This window comes from Mesoplodon densirostris, chromosome 6 (assembly GCF_025265405.1).
Source record: "Mesoplodon densirostris isolate mMesDen1 chromosome 6, mMesDen1 primary haplotype, whole genome shotgun sequence".
NCBI lineage: Eukaryota > Metazoa > Chordata > Mammalia > Artiodactyla > Ziphiidae > Mesoplodon > Mesoplodon densirostris.
Genome location: NC_082666.1, coordinates 21769381 through 21783867, shown reverse-complemented (window position 1 = coordinate 21783867; position 14487 = coordinate 21769381). Strand labels below are relative to the sequence as shown.

The window sequence follows — 14487 nt, the reverse complement described above, 5'->3', positions numbered from 1 at the left end:
AGGAGGGAGGCGGGCGGGAGCAGAGGTGCTCAGGACCATGGCCGAGGCCGTCACCTATGCAGACCTGCGATTTGTGAAGGCGCCCCTGAAGAAGAGCATCTCCAGCCGGCTGGGAGAAGGTAAGCGTGGATAAGGTGTCTCCTTGATTCTGCATCTCCACCCTACTTGAAGACCCCACCCCCACCCCAGAGACCCCAATCCTGACACCACCTTTTCTCTCCTCTCCATACCCAGAGGCTGATGAAGACGGAGAACTCACCTATGAGAATGTTCAAGTGTCCCCAGGCCCAGGAGGACCCTCAAGCTTGGCTTCCGCTGGATTAGGGGACAAAGCAGGTCTGGAGAGCCCAGGGGATGTGCGTTTATGGGGGACTGTGTCTTACGCTGGGGAGTCCACACAACGTTCTTGGGAAGACAGTACTCTTGGAGAAAGGCTGGGGATTCTCAGGAAGAGAATGAGCACCAGTTATGGGAGCTAAGGAAGAATAAAGCTCCCGGGGGGTAAGGTGGAGATCCCGGTGGGGAGCTAGGGCTCCACGGAGGGATCAGGCAGCTCTGTTGGGGAGCTGAGTGCGAGTGGGAAATGGGGAGTCCCGGGAGAGAGAAGAGGGGGAGGGGGAGGGGGAGAGCCCTCCCGGGGAGAGGGTTTTGGCAGGCAGATGAGGGCCCCCAGAGTAAAAGATAAAGGGAGACCCAGGAGGGCGATAGAGGGTCCCCAGGGAAAGGATAAGGAAAGACCCAGGAGGGACACGAGAGTCCCAGGGGAGATGCGGAACTCCGGAGAGCGCTAAGGGTGTCCCAGAGCAGTGGCAGAAGGCACCTTTGGACAGACTGGGGTCTCGGCGCGGTGGAGGGGGTGAGGGTGGGGAGAAGGGGTATTTCCTGGCTTTCCCACCTTCGAACTGGAGTCGATCCCTTCCGCAGGGGTCCAGTCGGAGCAGCCAACTGCCGCCTGGAGCCCCGTGACGTCACCAGCTGCCGGGCGGATTCTCCCCTGTGAGTACCCGGTTCGCCCCGCCCCGCGCGCGCCGCCCGCTGCCCAGCTCGTCTCGGGCCAGCGAGTGGGGGCGGGGCGCGGCTTCGGGCTGGGCAGCCCTTCCCCACCAGGCCCCCCGGGGTGGTCGCGGAGTCAGGTGCTGGCACCGGTCCCCGCGGGAGGTGGTGCTGGGCCCCGCGGTGTGCAGGTCTGGCCCGTGGATTGAGCCCGGGGCGCAGCCCTCCGGTCAGCCCGGGCAGCCCCGTGACACCCTCCCCTGCCGCTTTCACCCTCATCCTTAGAGAGATCTTTCCGACGCATCGACCCAGATCCTCAGCCCCCTTCCCCCTTACTATGGTCCCCATTCACGTACCCCCCTCTCCGGTCTCCGTCTGAGATTTAGTGCCCCGTCCTACCAGGTAGTGCCCCTCAGTCCTTACTGGTAACAATCCCCAGCCCTTATTCTGGAAGACCTTACCTCCTCCACCTGCGGAAACCCTGCCGGACAGAAACCACCGCGCGTGCTCCAAGTCCTCTGCGGGATGCTCTTTCCCGTGAATCTCCTTCACCCACACCCCCTCAGTCTATCAACTTTGGTGGGGCTCACTGCCCCCCAACCCACTGTCTCCCTAAGGCCAAGCATCCTACATGCAGTACCTCCTTCTGGGCCTGCTCCTCACCTGCCTGCTGTTAGGGGTGGCTGCCATCTGCCTGGGAGTGCACTGTGAGTATGGCTGCCCCCCATTTCCCATTTACCCCAGACAACTTTCTCCCCCACTCTCCCCAGCAGCTGCCCTGCCTCAGCAGGGCCCGGAATCACTACCACCACATCCTCAGCTTTCGTCTGGCTTCCAGCCAGGTCTGTTTCAGAGTGCCGTGACTTCCTAAATTGTCCTCACCTAATCCAGTACCTCCTTAAGCTTTAGGCAGTCAGATCTCATATTCCATTCCAGCCTGTTATGCAAAAAGTTGCAAGAAGCAGCAAAAGGACTGATGCTGAAGCCTCAGGGCACCAGAGCATGGCTGAAGATGTGCTCCAAATCTCTCTTTATGGCCAAACAGATTTCCAGGTGTCTCAGCAGCTCCAGCAGATGAGCAGCGTTCTGGAAGCCACTAACAGCACCCTGAGGCAGCAGCTGCGCCTAAAGATAACCGAGCTGGGGCAGAAGGAAGAGGATTTGCAGGGGTCCAGGAGAGAGCTGGCCCAGAGTCAGGAAAGACTACAGGTGCAACAGAAGGTTGGCCAGGCTACCAAAGAGCAGTTGCAGGCCTGCCAGTCGGATGGGGAGCAAACAAAAGAGGCCTTGAGAAATAAGGAGATACAAAGTGTGAACTTGGAGCAGAGGCTGAGCAGCGTGCGGGACACACTGAAGCCCTTCTTCACATGCCCCTCACCAGGTATCTGCTCTGGGAAAGGGGAGATGGTAGGACCTGCCATGAAGGATGGATTGAAGTGAGGGGTCTATCTATCTATTAGGGAACCACTGAGTTGTTCAGGAAAGGGGTAATGAACCAGAGTGCTGGCTGACATGACCTGTGCAGCCTGGGCCAACAGGGCGAAGGATCTAGCTGCATCCTGGTTTTAGGGAGGGCTCACCCAGCTCTAAGGCTGATCCTGTAGGGGAGAAGAGGGTGGTAGCCAGCAGTGCAAATGACACTGTCCAGAGCAGCAAACTCAGGGCTCACCTGGCTTGACATCAGTGTCAAGGATCTGGGAACCCCCTGAATTGGGATGTGAAATTGATTGTTCGCATGTTTTTCTAAAGAGAGGACCTGTAGCTTTAATTAATTCTCTCTACATCTGAGATTCCCCAAAAGATTAAGAATTACTGATGGATGACGTACAGTCTGGGGTTGGGGCAAGGCAGCTGAAGCTCTCGCAATGAGGTGGGCAGGGGTGTTGTAGGACAGGGAATTAGGGTGGAATGCTCATCCCTTTTGAAAGGAGGAGTCCAGCCCGTGTGTGGGGATGAGGGAGGGGGACACATAGAAGGTCTGCCAAAGTTGGCTGAGGTTGAGGCAGGGTCCCCAGCCCAAGGGGACTGGAATGTCCATGGACTGGTTGTCTAGAGGTTAGGCTCTGTCTAGCTCAGGGGCATCTGGCTACTCCCCCAAGGCTTAAAACAGAGAGGGTAGGTACAGACACGCCCCGCCCTCATTTCTTTAACCTTCTCATTCTCTACAAGCCTCGGTTCCATGACAGTGCTGCCCGCTCCTTCCCCACAGCTGAACCCTAGACCTCAGCATCCCAAACTGCTCTTCCGCTGAAAGGATGGCTTCGGGTCTTCACTCTGACCACAACTGGCCCTCTATAGGCTTTCCATACACTTCTTCTTCAACCTCATGGAGGCCTCCAACCTGCTGGCTCCCCTGTTTCCTCACTGCCCATCAGCCATCACCTGTCTTCACTTCTCTCTCTACCCATCTTGGATTTGGGGGCCCATCACTTTAGCCACCCCACTCACTCGTTGGCTCCACTGTCCTGGATGAATGCACATGCCTGCACCCAGGGGTGACAAGCTGTGCAGTCATTCTGCTTGGTGCCACAAATCTCTAGTCTCAGCTTCAGCTGGGGCCCCAGCACTGCCTGCCTGGCAAATCTGCAGTGGTCGGCTGGCTCTCTGTACCCTACTACCCTCTCTCTCACTCTCAGCAGATGCCCTACTCTGTCAGAGAGGAACTCCCTCTATTTTTGATCAACAAGTCTATATATCCATTTGCATTTTTCCCCATCTTCATGTCTTGCAAGGATAACTGCAACAGCTTGCTGAATGTTTTTCCTAAACATCCCCCCTCCAAATCCACTTTTCATGTTGCAGCCAGAGTAATCCTTTAAAAACAAAAATCTGATCATGTCATCCCAGTTAAGATCATGTCATTTCACTTAATTAATTACATCAAAAGTTATGGAATACATACTGTATGTCTAGCACTGTACCCAGGCACTTGGGATACAACCAGAGTACAAAATGCTTCAGTGTAAAACCCTACATTGACTTTCTCTTGCTCATAATATAAAAATAAAAAAACCCTCAACCCGGCCTCCAAGGCCCCTGCCTACCTTTCAGCATGCTGCTTATCCCCTCGCCCTTGTCCATTTGGCCACAACGACTGACTTCTTTTTATTCCTTTAAGTTGCTGTTAGACGGTAACCTAAGGCGGTAGCTGGGTGGGGATGAGAAAACGTAGACAGAAGAGAGGGAGCTGGAGGAGCAGGAGTGATTTTTGAGTGACGGAGGTAGGACAGATGGGACAAAGCAACGGAGGGAGGTCGGTTGGGATCGGGAGCATAGACTGGGGTGCGGGATGGTAAAGAAAGAGGGAGGTTTATTTCTGACAGATAGTCAGGAAAAGAGGAACAGAGAAGAGACAAATTTTGAGGTGGAGAGGAGGAAAATGGAGAGAGTTCACACGTCAAGTATCTGACAATTTCAGCAAAGCAGGCAGCGAGGTTGTCTACTTGTGGAAGAGTGGAAGGGAAGGTGGTGGCTACCCGCTTGAGGAGTGTGGGAAAGTTTGAATATGCAGTGAGAAATGCTTTAGGGAGCCAATGAGATGAATGGGAGGCCTATTGAACACTTGTTTACCGGGGGCCCAGGTGAAGTTAGCCAGAATGGGGGAGTAAACGGCAGTTGTTCAGAAATTGGAGATAGTACCACCAGTCCTTTTCAAATAAACCTCCGATATTTTAAGGAGTAAAGTTGATGACTGTTAAAGGCTTTTACTAAGTATGCACAGGTATGGCATTTCCAGGGGAGGCAAGAAAGAAAGATTGCAAAGATTAAGGACCAGAAGTCAGTGAAGGCACTGAGGTTCGACCCCAGGGAACATTGTTAGCAACCAGATGGCTGAGTATTCACTTTCATCCCGAGTGTTGAGACCTCCCTCCTGGGTCTGGGCAGTGCTGTCACACTCTTTCTGCTGTTTAGATTCCTGCTGTCCCTTGGGATGGATACCGAATGAGAGGAGGTGCTTTTACATCTCAGTTACGAAGAGAAGTTGGGACGAGAGCCAAAACCACTGTAAATCTCTGTCCTCTGAACTGGCCAAAATCAGCGAAACTTATTCATATGGAGTAAGAAAACCCCTATTCAAAGACGGTATGGGTATCGTTGGGTAAAGGGACATATGTCATCAAGTCAGGGATGGCAGTGCACACAGGGCGTGCGTCCCTTTTCCATGCAGCTTCTCAGCACAGTGCTCCAGATGGCCCTATTAACTGATTAGGGTTGGCGTGAGAGTTGAAACTTAACAAGCCATCTTTACGTTAACCTGTCTCTCATCTCAGCTTTCTGGTCAGCTCTGGGCTGCTGAACAGGTTCTTTGACTCTCATGGCCTCTCAGGCAGACAGGTTCCATACCTGGTGGGCTGGATTGTAGGGGTTGGTTCCTTGTGACCAGAACAGCCCACAGAATGACTCTTCAAAGGCTGGCAGAAATTCTTACCCAGCATGTGTGTGTGTGCGCGCGTGTGCACGCATGCACGCACGTGAACTGAAGGGTCAGCCTGCGTGTGCAGGGTGGCACTTGAAGGATGCGGGGATGGTCACCGATGAGCCGATGTCACGCACCAAGGTCGGGCACAGTCCTCTTGCCAAAGCTCATAGCCCCTCTAGTGTTCACTTTCTTCCATCAGCCCAGGTCCCCTCCTCCCGACACCCCCTCCCTCCTCCTATTCCAATATTTCCCATCACTCCTCACACACCTCTGGTCTCTCCGAATCTCCCTTCAGACTTATATCAGAAGCTTACGTAAGGTGTTGGCACAAGGTGGTTCAGCTGAATCATACTGGATTGACTTCAGAAATAAGTTCTGGCCGTGGAGTGATGGTACAAGATACAATGGGTAAGTCTGTTAGGATTTTTGGGCTACAAAAATCCTCTATAATCCCTTCATAAAGACACAGTAATGAGATCTCCCTCCAGGTCCTACTCTCAAAACTTTTTCACAAATCAATGTTATAATTGCCAATTTGTCCATTTCTTCTATTTGATTAATAACAGGCAGGCTTGCTTTCTATTCTATCCCCAGTTACCTAGCCACCCCTGGCATGTGATTTAAAAAAAAAAAAAAAAAACCAGCTTGGGACCTATGTCATCTTTCTCTCAGGGGGATAAGTTGAGGATTTAGCTAGGGCTTCACAGCTGATGAAGAACCCCGGCCTTCTAACTTCTCAGCCCAGACAAGGCTACCCAAACTGAGGTTGTACTTTTTTAGTCAAGGCCACTTGGTATACTAGAGTTGCCCCAGGGAAGTGAGAAAGGAAGCAATGGGGTAACTTTGAGAATCAACCCCAGGGACCCTGAAACAGGGTAGTTACCTAACTGGAGTTTCCAACTTTAGGACCTTGGGTGATTTTTTCCCTCCCTGGTCCTCTAGCCTCTTCGGGTTTGGTCCAGACACCTGTACCTGAACCATCCCACACACTGCTTTAGGTAGGCAGGGTGAGTTACGACTGGGTTAGGTTTGTGCAGGGCAAGAGAAGGGAGGACAGGATAGGAGGGAGCCAGAACTTACCCCAGTGCTACATCACCACCCTTTAGGTTTTATAGTCAAAGCCAAAGATGTGTCAAGGTAGAAGGCGAGCGGCTGGCGAGTCTGAAGGGAGAGGACTGTTATTCTTCTCTTCCCTCCATCTGTGAGATGGAAGCTTTCAGGTATCCAGATGGGGACCCCTCTTTGCCCTGAGCTGGGTAAGTGTCGGGGATGGGACTGAGGCGTGGGAGTCCGGGGGCAGAGGGTCTCAGGGCAGGGGCCCAGAGGCCAGGGGGAAAACTTGCTCCTGTAAGTGACAGCCATGTCCACAGCCTCCAGGCTGTGCTTATATAAAGGGATGCTGGGCAGGGGAGGCTGGCTATGTGGCTGTCCAGGGAGCTGGGGAGGAGATGGGGTGAGCTGGATGAGGGTTCTTAGGGACAGTCAACTGTGGAGCTCCCTGAATCTTTAATCCTCCAGATACTCACGCCAACGAGAGCCTGTGCCCTTCATCCTTAAGCTGTAGCCTGCAGGTCCTAAGATCCACCTCCCTCCAGCGTGTCCTCACTCTGCCTGGACAGTGCCTGGCCAAGGGCTGATCCACGCCCAACATTTCTAGGCAAGCCTGCTGCCAACAGAGATCTGTCCCAGAAACTGGACTGTTCCCAGGGAAAGAGTGAAGCAGCTTCTAGAAGAGATTTTGGCCTCCCCCAAAACCTCCCATAGTGGAATGGGTGGGGAGGGCGCATGGGCTGAGCGGATAGGGGCAGCCCGGAGCCAGCCAGGCAGTTTTATTGAAATATTTTTAAATAATTTGCACGTGTTAGTCTCGTGTGTCAGCAACGCTTTGTCTGGTTCAGTGATCCCCACGGGAGAGCAAGCTCAGGGGATGCAAAAGAAATGTTCTGTTCCTCACGTCCACGCCGAGGTTCCCCTCTACAGGGAGAAGAGCTGCTCAGCCCATCCGGGGCTGGCACAGTCCAGCATGTGCGCTCTGTCCTCACAGGGCATCCTGAAGGCCAAGGGTGGAGGCCGGAGACCACAGGCCCCACTGCTAAGAGCGTGCCCCAGGCAGCTGCAGGCTGGTTGTGGGTGGCTTGGCATGGTGCCCCCGGTGGCAGAGGAGACTGCCCGCCTCGCAGTTCAGGTTGCGGTAGCGGGCCACAGCTGGTGTGGGGCGGGGGCACATGGACAGGAAACCAAAGCTGAAGGGGCCGAGGCAGCATCCAGGGCAGGGCAGCCCCTCCTCGGGCTCCCGGGGGGCTGACGGGGGCGGCGAGGGTTCTGTCCGCTCCAGGGCTGCTGCACGGGGCAGGCTATGCTGGGCCCGGTTCCAGGGCTCCCCAGCCCAGCCTTGTGGGGAGTTCACCACAACGGCTGGGGGGTTGTTGTTAAGGGGGGCTCCTGATCTAGGGGACCAGGGCTGGGAGGCTGCGGAACAAGTGCTGATGAAGTTGTCTGTGGCCACGGCCAGGGGCAGCTGGGGAGCTGGTCCCGGGGGTTCTGGCTCAGGGCTACTGCCCTCCCACTCCATCCTCTCTTCAGCCGAGGGGCCCGCAGCAGGAGGGCCAGGGCCTGGCAGTGCTGTCTCCATGCGTCGGGGGAGTTCAGGGGATGATGGTAGGGAGCGGCAGCGGCGGGCAGGTGTCCCAGGCTGGACCAAGGTCTCTGGAGTGGTCACCAAGGGCAGCTGGGTGGAGGGCAGTGGTGATGGTGGTACAAGGGGTAGGGGGGCGACTGGCTTGCTGGGTGTGTCCAGGAGCTTGATCTTGCCACCTCTGAGGTCTTCCCGTAGTGAAAAGGGGTTGACTCGAGTCAGACTGTCCCCCCAGTTGGGGGGCGATTCTGGCGATGGGGGCAGGAAGAGGTCTGACCGGCTTCGGGAGAGCCGGGGGTCTGGCCTGGGAAGTGTGGCAGGGGGACCCCCTCTTGGAACAGACCCTGTAGACAGAGAAGTCTGTGGTCACTGTTCTCAGCACTGATCATAGTTCCCTGAGGGTCTCATTATTCACCAGGAGGCTGGTGGGACTAGAGCTGAGAAAAGGGAGTCCCACAGGGTGCTTTGGAAAGGGGGAGATGTCCCCTCCAGCCCCCTTTACCTCTTCTTTCCTTGTTCCCCTCCCTCAGGCTCTAGAATTAGAAAACCATCTTCTCTGAGATGTCCTCTCACCCCACTCCCGCCCCCAGGCTTCTCAACTAATAAAAACACTTAGTCTCCCCGGATGATTCTGAGTTCTACGGAAGAGAGAGGCCAAAGGACCCCAGTTGTGCTCACTTACCCTGACTGTGTGCCAGGGGAGCCCTGAGGAGGGGGGCTGGCTCAGGCAGCTGCTCCAGGATCCATTCCAGGTGCTGGGTGATTTCAGTGAAGGGAGCACGAGTGCTAGGTTCCATCTGATGGGGAGAGACGGGCAGCTTCACTCAGTGCTCCAGAAGAGGGTCCCTGAGTTTCCTCCTGTCATCTGGGCCGGCTGGCCTTGTCAGCTGGTGGGTGGGGGTGGGGGCAGGGAGGGAAGTGAGGCTCTTACACTGCAGCAGTGGATGGCCAGGAGCAGGAAGGGCAGTGGGCAGTCATCCCCTACCAGGGTTCGGAAAGCAGGCACATCCAGGCCAAAGTCCTGTGGGGACAGAGAGGAGGGGCCTCCAGGTCAGCCGTCCTCAAGTTCTCCTGCTGTCCCCCAGTCAGGACCTCAACCTCCAGGGAACCCTCATTGGCTATGATGTGCCTAGTCTGGAGTTCCTCCTTTTAAACCTGGACGCCTCATTCACCTCGGTACGGGGTAGGTAGTCAGGGTCCGCAGGTACTCGTGCGATGAGCTCACAGAGGACAATCCCAAAGGCAAAGACGTCGGCCTAGGGGTAGGAGCGAGTGTCAGGGGGAGGCATTGACAGTTTCATGTAAGAATTTTGTCAGAATACGTCAGAATTTGGGGGAGTCTTGACAGTTTTCATGTGTTGGAAGGGGTATGAGGGGTAAAGGGGATCTTGGGGGTCTTCTGAATATCTGGTAGGGTTGCTGAGGAACTTGGGATGGAGCCTTGTAAGAGTATCTCAAGGGTCTCTGGAAGGCCTCGCGGATCTGAAGGGCTGATATCTTACCTTCTCATCATACAGCTCACCCCGCAACACCTCTGGAGCCATCCAGTATGGGGAACCCACCACAGCCAACGGCTCCTTCCTCGCCCCTTCCCTGCAGGGGCAGGGGCAGAGTGGTCAGGAACATCCTACCCAGACACCCTCCCCAAACAAAAGGGCATGAGGTCAGCCCCCTCGCTACCCCAAGGGGAATGTCCTCGTGGGCTTCACTTAGATAAGGGGCATCTGGGAGATTTAGGGGGATGGGGCATTCACCTCACCTATACACAGGAATCTTTTCAGCCAGCCCAAAGTCGCCCACAACAGCTGTGAAGCCTCGGTCTTCCCGCCGGATCAGACAGTTCTGACATATACATATAGCATCCCCACATACCCATTACCTTCTGTTCTCTGACCTCCCAAAATGCACCCCAAGGACCCGTCACTCCAGAATAACTCCAACCCTCTCTGATCTCCCAGTTTTCCAACGCACACCAATCTTGCAACATCATTCGTCACTCCAAACACAGCATGGTACCCAGTCCCTCAGAGCACTCCCCTCACCCCAGTCCCCCATTCTCCAGTGTCTTGCTGCCCCAACATCCTAATGCTGTCTATTATCTGCATTCCAATACCCACGGGCTAGTTACAATCTAATCTCAAAACCCCTTTCATGCCTCCACCCACCTGGCCAGCCTACCTTGGATGTGAGGTCTCGGTGGAATACACCTTTGGCATGCAGGTACCGCAGGCCGCGGGCGATGTCCAAAGCCAGGCGGAGCCTGACAGGCCAGGATAGGGGTTCGGGGGAGCTGAGCAGCTGTTCCAGGGTCCCCCCATTCATATACTGGGACACAGGGGTAGGAGAAGGGGAATGAATATCAAAGTTTCAGTCTGTCCTCTAGGTCTCCCACTTGTAAGCCTGGGGACACTCAGGAGGATCACAAAAGTCAAGAGGGTGAGTCTGTGCCCTAGGGTCCCCCATTCATATCCTAAGGCTAGCATGTCCCACACAGGTGCACCTATTTAAATTTAAATTATTAAGTTTAAATAAAATTAAACATTCAGTTCCTGTCACACTAGCCACATTTCCAGTGCTCCTTAGCCACATGTGGCTAGTGGCTATGGTTTTGGACAGCACAGCTATAGAACATTTTTATCACTGCAGAAAGATCTGTTGGACAGCACCCTTCTAAAGGATAAAAAGGACTGGCACCAGCTGAGGCCTTTTATTTGTGGTTTGCCTGAAGGGAAGTTCAGGGAAGCCTCCCCCGGGTCCTTTTGCCTCTCATTACTCCTCTGTAGATGCACCAGGCCGCTGACTCTCTCTCCCCTTGGTGGTGGTTGTGGTGGAGTCCCCCCCTTCCTGGCCCATCCTCACCTCTGTAAGAGCGTGCAGCTGCCCTTGGTGCACACAGACCCCCATGAACCTGGAAGAGGATGGGAAAGATAGCAGGGTAGGCTGTAAGAGCCCCGGCCTCTCCACAGTTCCCACTTTTCCCGCGGGATTTTCCCCCTATCCCCCAGCAAGCTTCCCAGCAAGCGCCTGGGGCCGCTCACCTTAGAATGTTGGGGTGCCGGAGCCGGTTCATCAGCTGCACCTCCCGCAGCGTGTTTCCCCGGTTACTGGGGAGCCTGTTCATTTTCAGCACCATGACTTGCCCTGACTGTCGGTGCCGAACCTGGAGGCAGCAGGGGATGGCGAGTCCCGCGCAGGTCGGGCGGGTCGCCAGGGTCCGGGCCCCCTAGTTCCAGCCTGGCGTCTAAGTCTCGGTCCCGCCCCTCTGCCCTCTCTGCTGGTCCTACCTTGTAGACCTCAGAGAAGAAGCCGGCCCCGATCTTCTCGGCGCAGTGGAAATCATCCACGCGCGCCAGGCTGGACACGGCGCTGCGGAGAGCCCGGTAGGAGGAGGGGCGGCCCCGGCCCGGGCCTCCGCCCGCGCCCCCGGGCCCCGGAGGCCCCTCCCCCGGCGCCTCTCCGGGCCCGGGCCCTGGGCCCCGTAGTGGGGGCCGTTCCCCGGCCATGGCCGGGCCCCCAGCCCGGGGCCTGCCTCACATGGCAGGGTCCCCCGGGCCCGGGCAGGCCGCGCTCGCCATGGGAGCGGGCCCAGCCCGATCAGGGGCGCAGGGGCTCCCGCTCCCTCTCCCGCTCCCGCCCAGGAGAATGGAAGATACGCCGAAGATCCTGGGCCCGCCCCCGCCGCGCCGGCTTGCTGGGCCCGGGTGGATGCCGCTCTGCGCAGGGCCTGGGACAGGGCCTGGGACTGGGCCTGGGCCTGGGCCGGGCGGTGGCGGTGGCGCTCCCGGGCGCCGGCGGGCAGGCGGGCGGGCGGGCTCCCCTCAGGCGGAGGCGGGCGGGCGGGCGGCGGTTGCTCCGCTTCGCCGCTGGGGCTCAGGCTCCACGGCCTGCCGGGGCGGGGCTGAGCCGGGCCTCTGCTTAACTCCTTCGAGCCCGGCCTCCGGGCAGCGGCCACGCCCCCTCAGGTGCGCACCCCGCAACCAGAGGCCGCGACGCACTAGGCGAGTGGGTCTGCGACGTCGGGGTCAAATAAGTTCAGGCCTGAGCTGAATAACTGAAGGGAATTCAGGGCTGATTGTGCGCACGCGCAGCTCAAATGTCTTTTAGCTGCCCTGGGAGTCCTTTCTCCCCTCCCTCCCTCAGGTCACTGTCGGTTGAGGGTCTGGCTCCGGAAGCCGCCAGATTCCTGGGCTCCAAGGACCGGCAGGGCAGAAAAGTAGACCCCTCTGGCCCAGCTACAGTCGGAGGTAGCCCAGCAACCTACCCGCCTTCCCAGCCTCCGCCCTGGCCCAGCCTGCCCATTTCCCAGTTCTCGACCTTTACACCTTAAACCTCTGGACTCCCTGACACTTTCTACCTTCTCGGGCGGTTGTGATGCCCCAGAGCTGTAGTGAGCCCTTGGCCAGCCCATTCCGGGTGTGGCCCCGACTCCTCCTCACTCCATCCCGCCTCCCTTGAAAAAAGTTCAGATTCCAGCCTGTACCTTACTCTTACTATTTCGTCCAAATGCCCCTCTCTCTCAAAAGAGAAGCCTCCACCTGTAGGGAAGCCCCTCTTTGCGCAAGATCCCACCCCTTGGCAAAACCCCGCCCCTCAAGGAGCCGTTCCCCTCGGAGACCCCTCTCTTTTTCAGTGAAACCTCTCCTCAGTATGGCACCGCCACCATCAGTGTGTACCAGAATCTCTCAGGGCGACACCCCTCCTTTGTGTGTTCCTCCTACCCAGTGAGACCCCACCTCTCAGAGTGACTCCACCAGTCATTGTGACCCCTCCTCTCGACGTGAGTCCGCCCCTCAGTGTGACCCCTCTAGGCAGGTACCGCCCCCATCACGTAGGAATCGGGTCTGCCCCCTCAGGCGGGAGGAGGACCTGCAACCAACCTCTAAAGCGGTGCGGGGTCCTGAGTGCGCACGCAACGTTTCAGGACCCTGTGCGCTCGCCGTACCCAACGCTTTCGGTTCTCCGCTGGCTCCTCCCCCCGGTCATCGGAGGAATAGCCAATCATCGCCGGGGATGGGTGACGTCACTCGATCCCGGTGACTGGGTTGGGACTAGCGGTGGTGGGCGTCGGTGAGCCGCTTGCCACCTAGCGGCGGAGTGGAGGGAGGCAGGTGGGCCTCGAGAGTGAAACGGGCTGCGACAGAGCTTGAGGGAGTGAGGCTGAGTTCTTTTCAAATATTCTGAAGTACTATATTTCTGTTTCTGTGGTAAGCTAAAAAGGAAATAATTGCACAGTCCGCGTCCGTGTGGGTGACCGCCTTCTGACAGAGCCCTGTCCCATGTTTGTGGAGAGTTAGAGCCTCCTACTATTTAATTGTCAAGAGCTAATGAGAAAAGAATAAAGGCAGTCTTAAATTATAAACGGTGCAGGAGGGTCGAGAGAAGGCCAGATGCTGTCTCAGTACAAGCGAAGTTTTCGCACAAGGTTGGAGAGGAAAGAGCTGGAGAGATTCACAGTCCTTCCACAGCCAGTGGAGACAGGCCATATGCATCATATTCATTCTTCCAGAGGAATTTGGTCTCAGCAAAACAAGGTCATTTGTCACATTAAGTGTTAACATCTACCACTATGTAATTTGTAAGTTTGTTTTCTATAGTTGTATAACGTCTGTAAACACTAGGAATTTATGCCTCCTTTTGTTTAAGTAATAGAATAATCGACTTGTGTCTGACCCTTTACCCAAGTTTGAGAATATCTATAGCTGGTAATAGTAATTCTAAGCAGAGGAGCCAGGTTCCTGTTTTAGACAGATTATTGTGGTTGTATGGAGGCAGGGAGACTAATTAGGAAGGAGGTGCTGACAATGCTTCTGGTGAGGAGAGAATGAGGACTGAACTAGGATAGGGATAATGGGGAAGGGGAGGAGGAAACAATCAGCTAGAATGGGAAGACGTGATTGATTAGTATCCGAAGTCAGTCAGTCCTGTAGAGAGAAAGAGCATCAGCCAGGATAATTTTAAAGTTTCTAGCTTAGATGACTGAGTATCAACTGAGATAAAGAATCCAGGAGGAGGAAAGGTTGGGGGTGGGGGAGGTAGGTGATTGCCATGAACGAAGGGGTGATGTGATGGTAAAGGAAACTGAAGGTGGATGCCATTATCCAAGTAGGGAAGGAGAGATAGGCTGATAATATATGCACAGATATATCGCCCAGGCAAGACAATTTAGAGTTATCCTTGATTCCTCTCATTCTCTCTATCCTATGTCCAGCCCATCAGCAATTTGTGTATGTTCTGCGTTTGAAATCTATCTGTAACCTGACCACTTCTGACATTTCCACTGCCTCTAACCCAATCTAAGCCACCACTGTCTCTTGCCTGGGTTGTTGCAATAGCCTCCTTTATAGTCTCTCTGCTATGCCTTTGTCTCCTTGCAGCCTATTCTCTACACAGTAACCCGACTACCCTTTTAAAGTGTAAGTTGAATCATTTTGTCACTCTG

General features: G+C 55.6%; 2 protein-coding genes across 5 annotated transcripts; one reads left to right on the top strand and one right to left on the bottom strand.

The window, feature by feature from the left end:
* Positions 1–37: 37 nt before the first annotated feature.
* CD72 (CD72 molecule) lies at positions 38–7231 on the top strand. Of its 3 annotated transcripts, none has more exons than XM_060101582.1 (9): positions 38–119; positions 235–336; positions 925–996; positions 1611–1700; positions 2039–2374; positions 4906–5051; positions 5709–5821; positions 6520–6633; positions 6932–7231. In XM_060101582.1, the coding sequence occupies exons 1-9, from the start codon at positions 38–40 to the stop codon at positions 6975–6977; spliced, it is 1101 nt and encodes a 366-aa protein (XP_059957565.1). In that variant the 3' UTR covers positions 6978–7231. The 3 variants fall into 3 exon arrangements, with proteins under 3 accessions (XP_059957565.1, XP_059957567.1, XP_059957568.1); XM_060101584.1 differs by having other exon boundaries at positions 6520–6669; XM_060101585.1 differs by lacking the exon at positions 1611–1700.
* TESK1 (testis associated actin remodelling kinase 1) lies at positions 7199–12592 on the bottom strand. 2 transcript variants are annotated; one of them, XM_060101580.1, is made up of 10 exons: positions 11333–12592; positions 11087–11208; positions 10908–10956; positions 10227–10373; positions 9808–9890; positions 9551–9641; positions 9221–9304; positions 8980–9069; positions 8731–8845; positions 7199–8392 (listed from the first exon to the last, which is right to left on the bottom strand). In XM_060101580.1, the coding sequence occupies exons 1-10, from the start codon at positions 11549–11551 to the stop codon at positions 7506–7508; spliced, it is 1887 nt and encodes a 628-aa protein (XP_059957563.1). In that variant the 5' UTR covers positions 11552–12592; the 3' UTR covers positions 7199–7505. The 2 variants fall into 2 exon arrangements, with proteins under 2 accessions (XP_059957563.1, XP_059957564.1); XM_060101581.1 differs by lacking the exons at positions 9808–9890; positions 10908–10956; positions 11087–11208; positions 11333–12592 and having other exon boundaries at positions 10227–10366.
* Positions 12593–14487: the final 1895 nt, after the last annotated feature.

Coding starts and splice junctions, on each gene's coding strand:
- TESK1 (XM_060101580.1), bottom strand. CDS start 11,551: ATGGCCGGGGAACGGCCCCCACTACGGGGCCCAGGGCCCGGGCCCGGA. Junction 10,957..11,086: donor CGGCACCCCAACATTCTAAG/GTGAGCGGCCCC, acceptor ATCCTCTTCCAG/GTTCATGGGGGTCTGTGTGC. Junction 8,393..8,730: donor TCCCCTGGCACACAGTCAGG/GTAAGTGAGCAC, acceptor CTCTGTCTACAG/GGTCTGTTCCAAGAGGGGGT.
- CD72 (XM_060101582.1), top strand. CDS start 38: ATGGCCGAGGCCGTCACCTATGCAGACCTGCGATTTGTGAAGGCGCCC. Junction 337..924: donor TGGATTAGGGGACAAAGCAG/GTCTGGAGAGCC, acceptor TCCCTTCCGCAG/GGGTCCAGTCGGAGCAGCCA. Junction 5,052..5,708: donor GCGAAACTTATTCATATGGA/GTAAGAAAACCC, acceptor ATCTCCCTTCAG/ACTTATATCAGAAGCTTACG.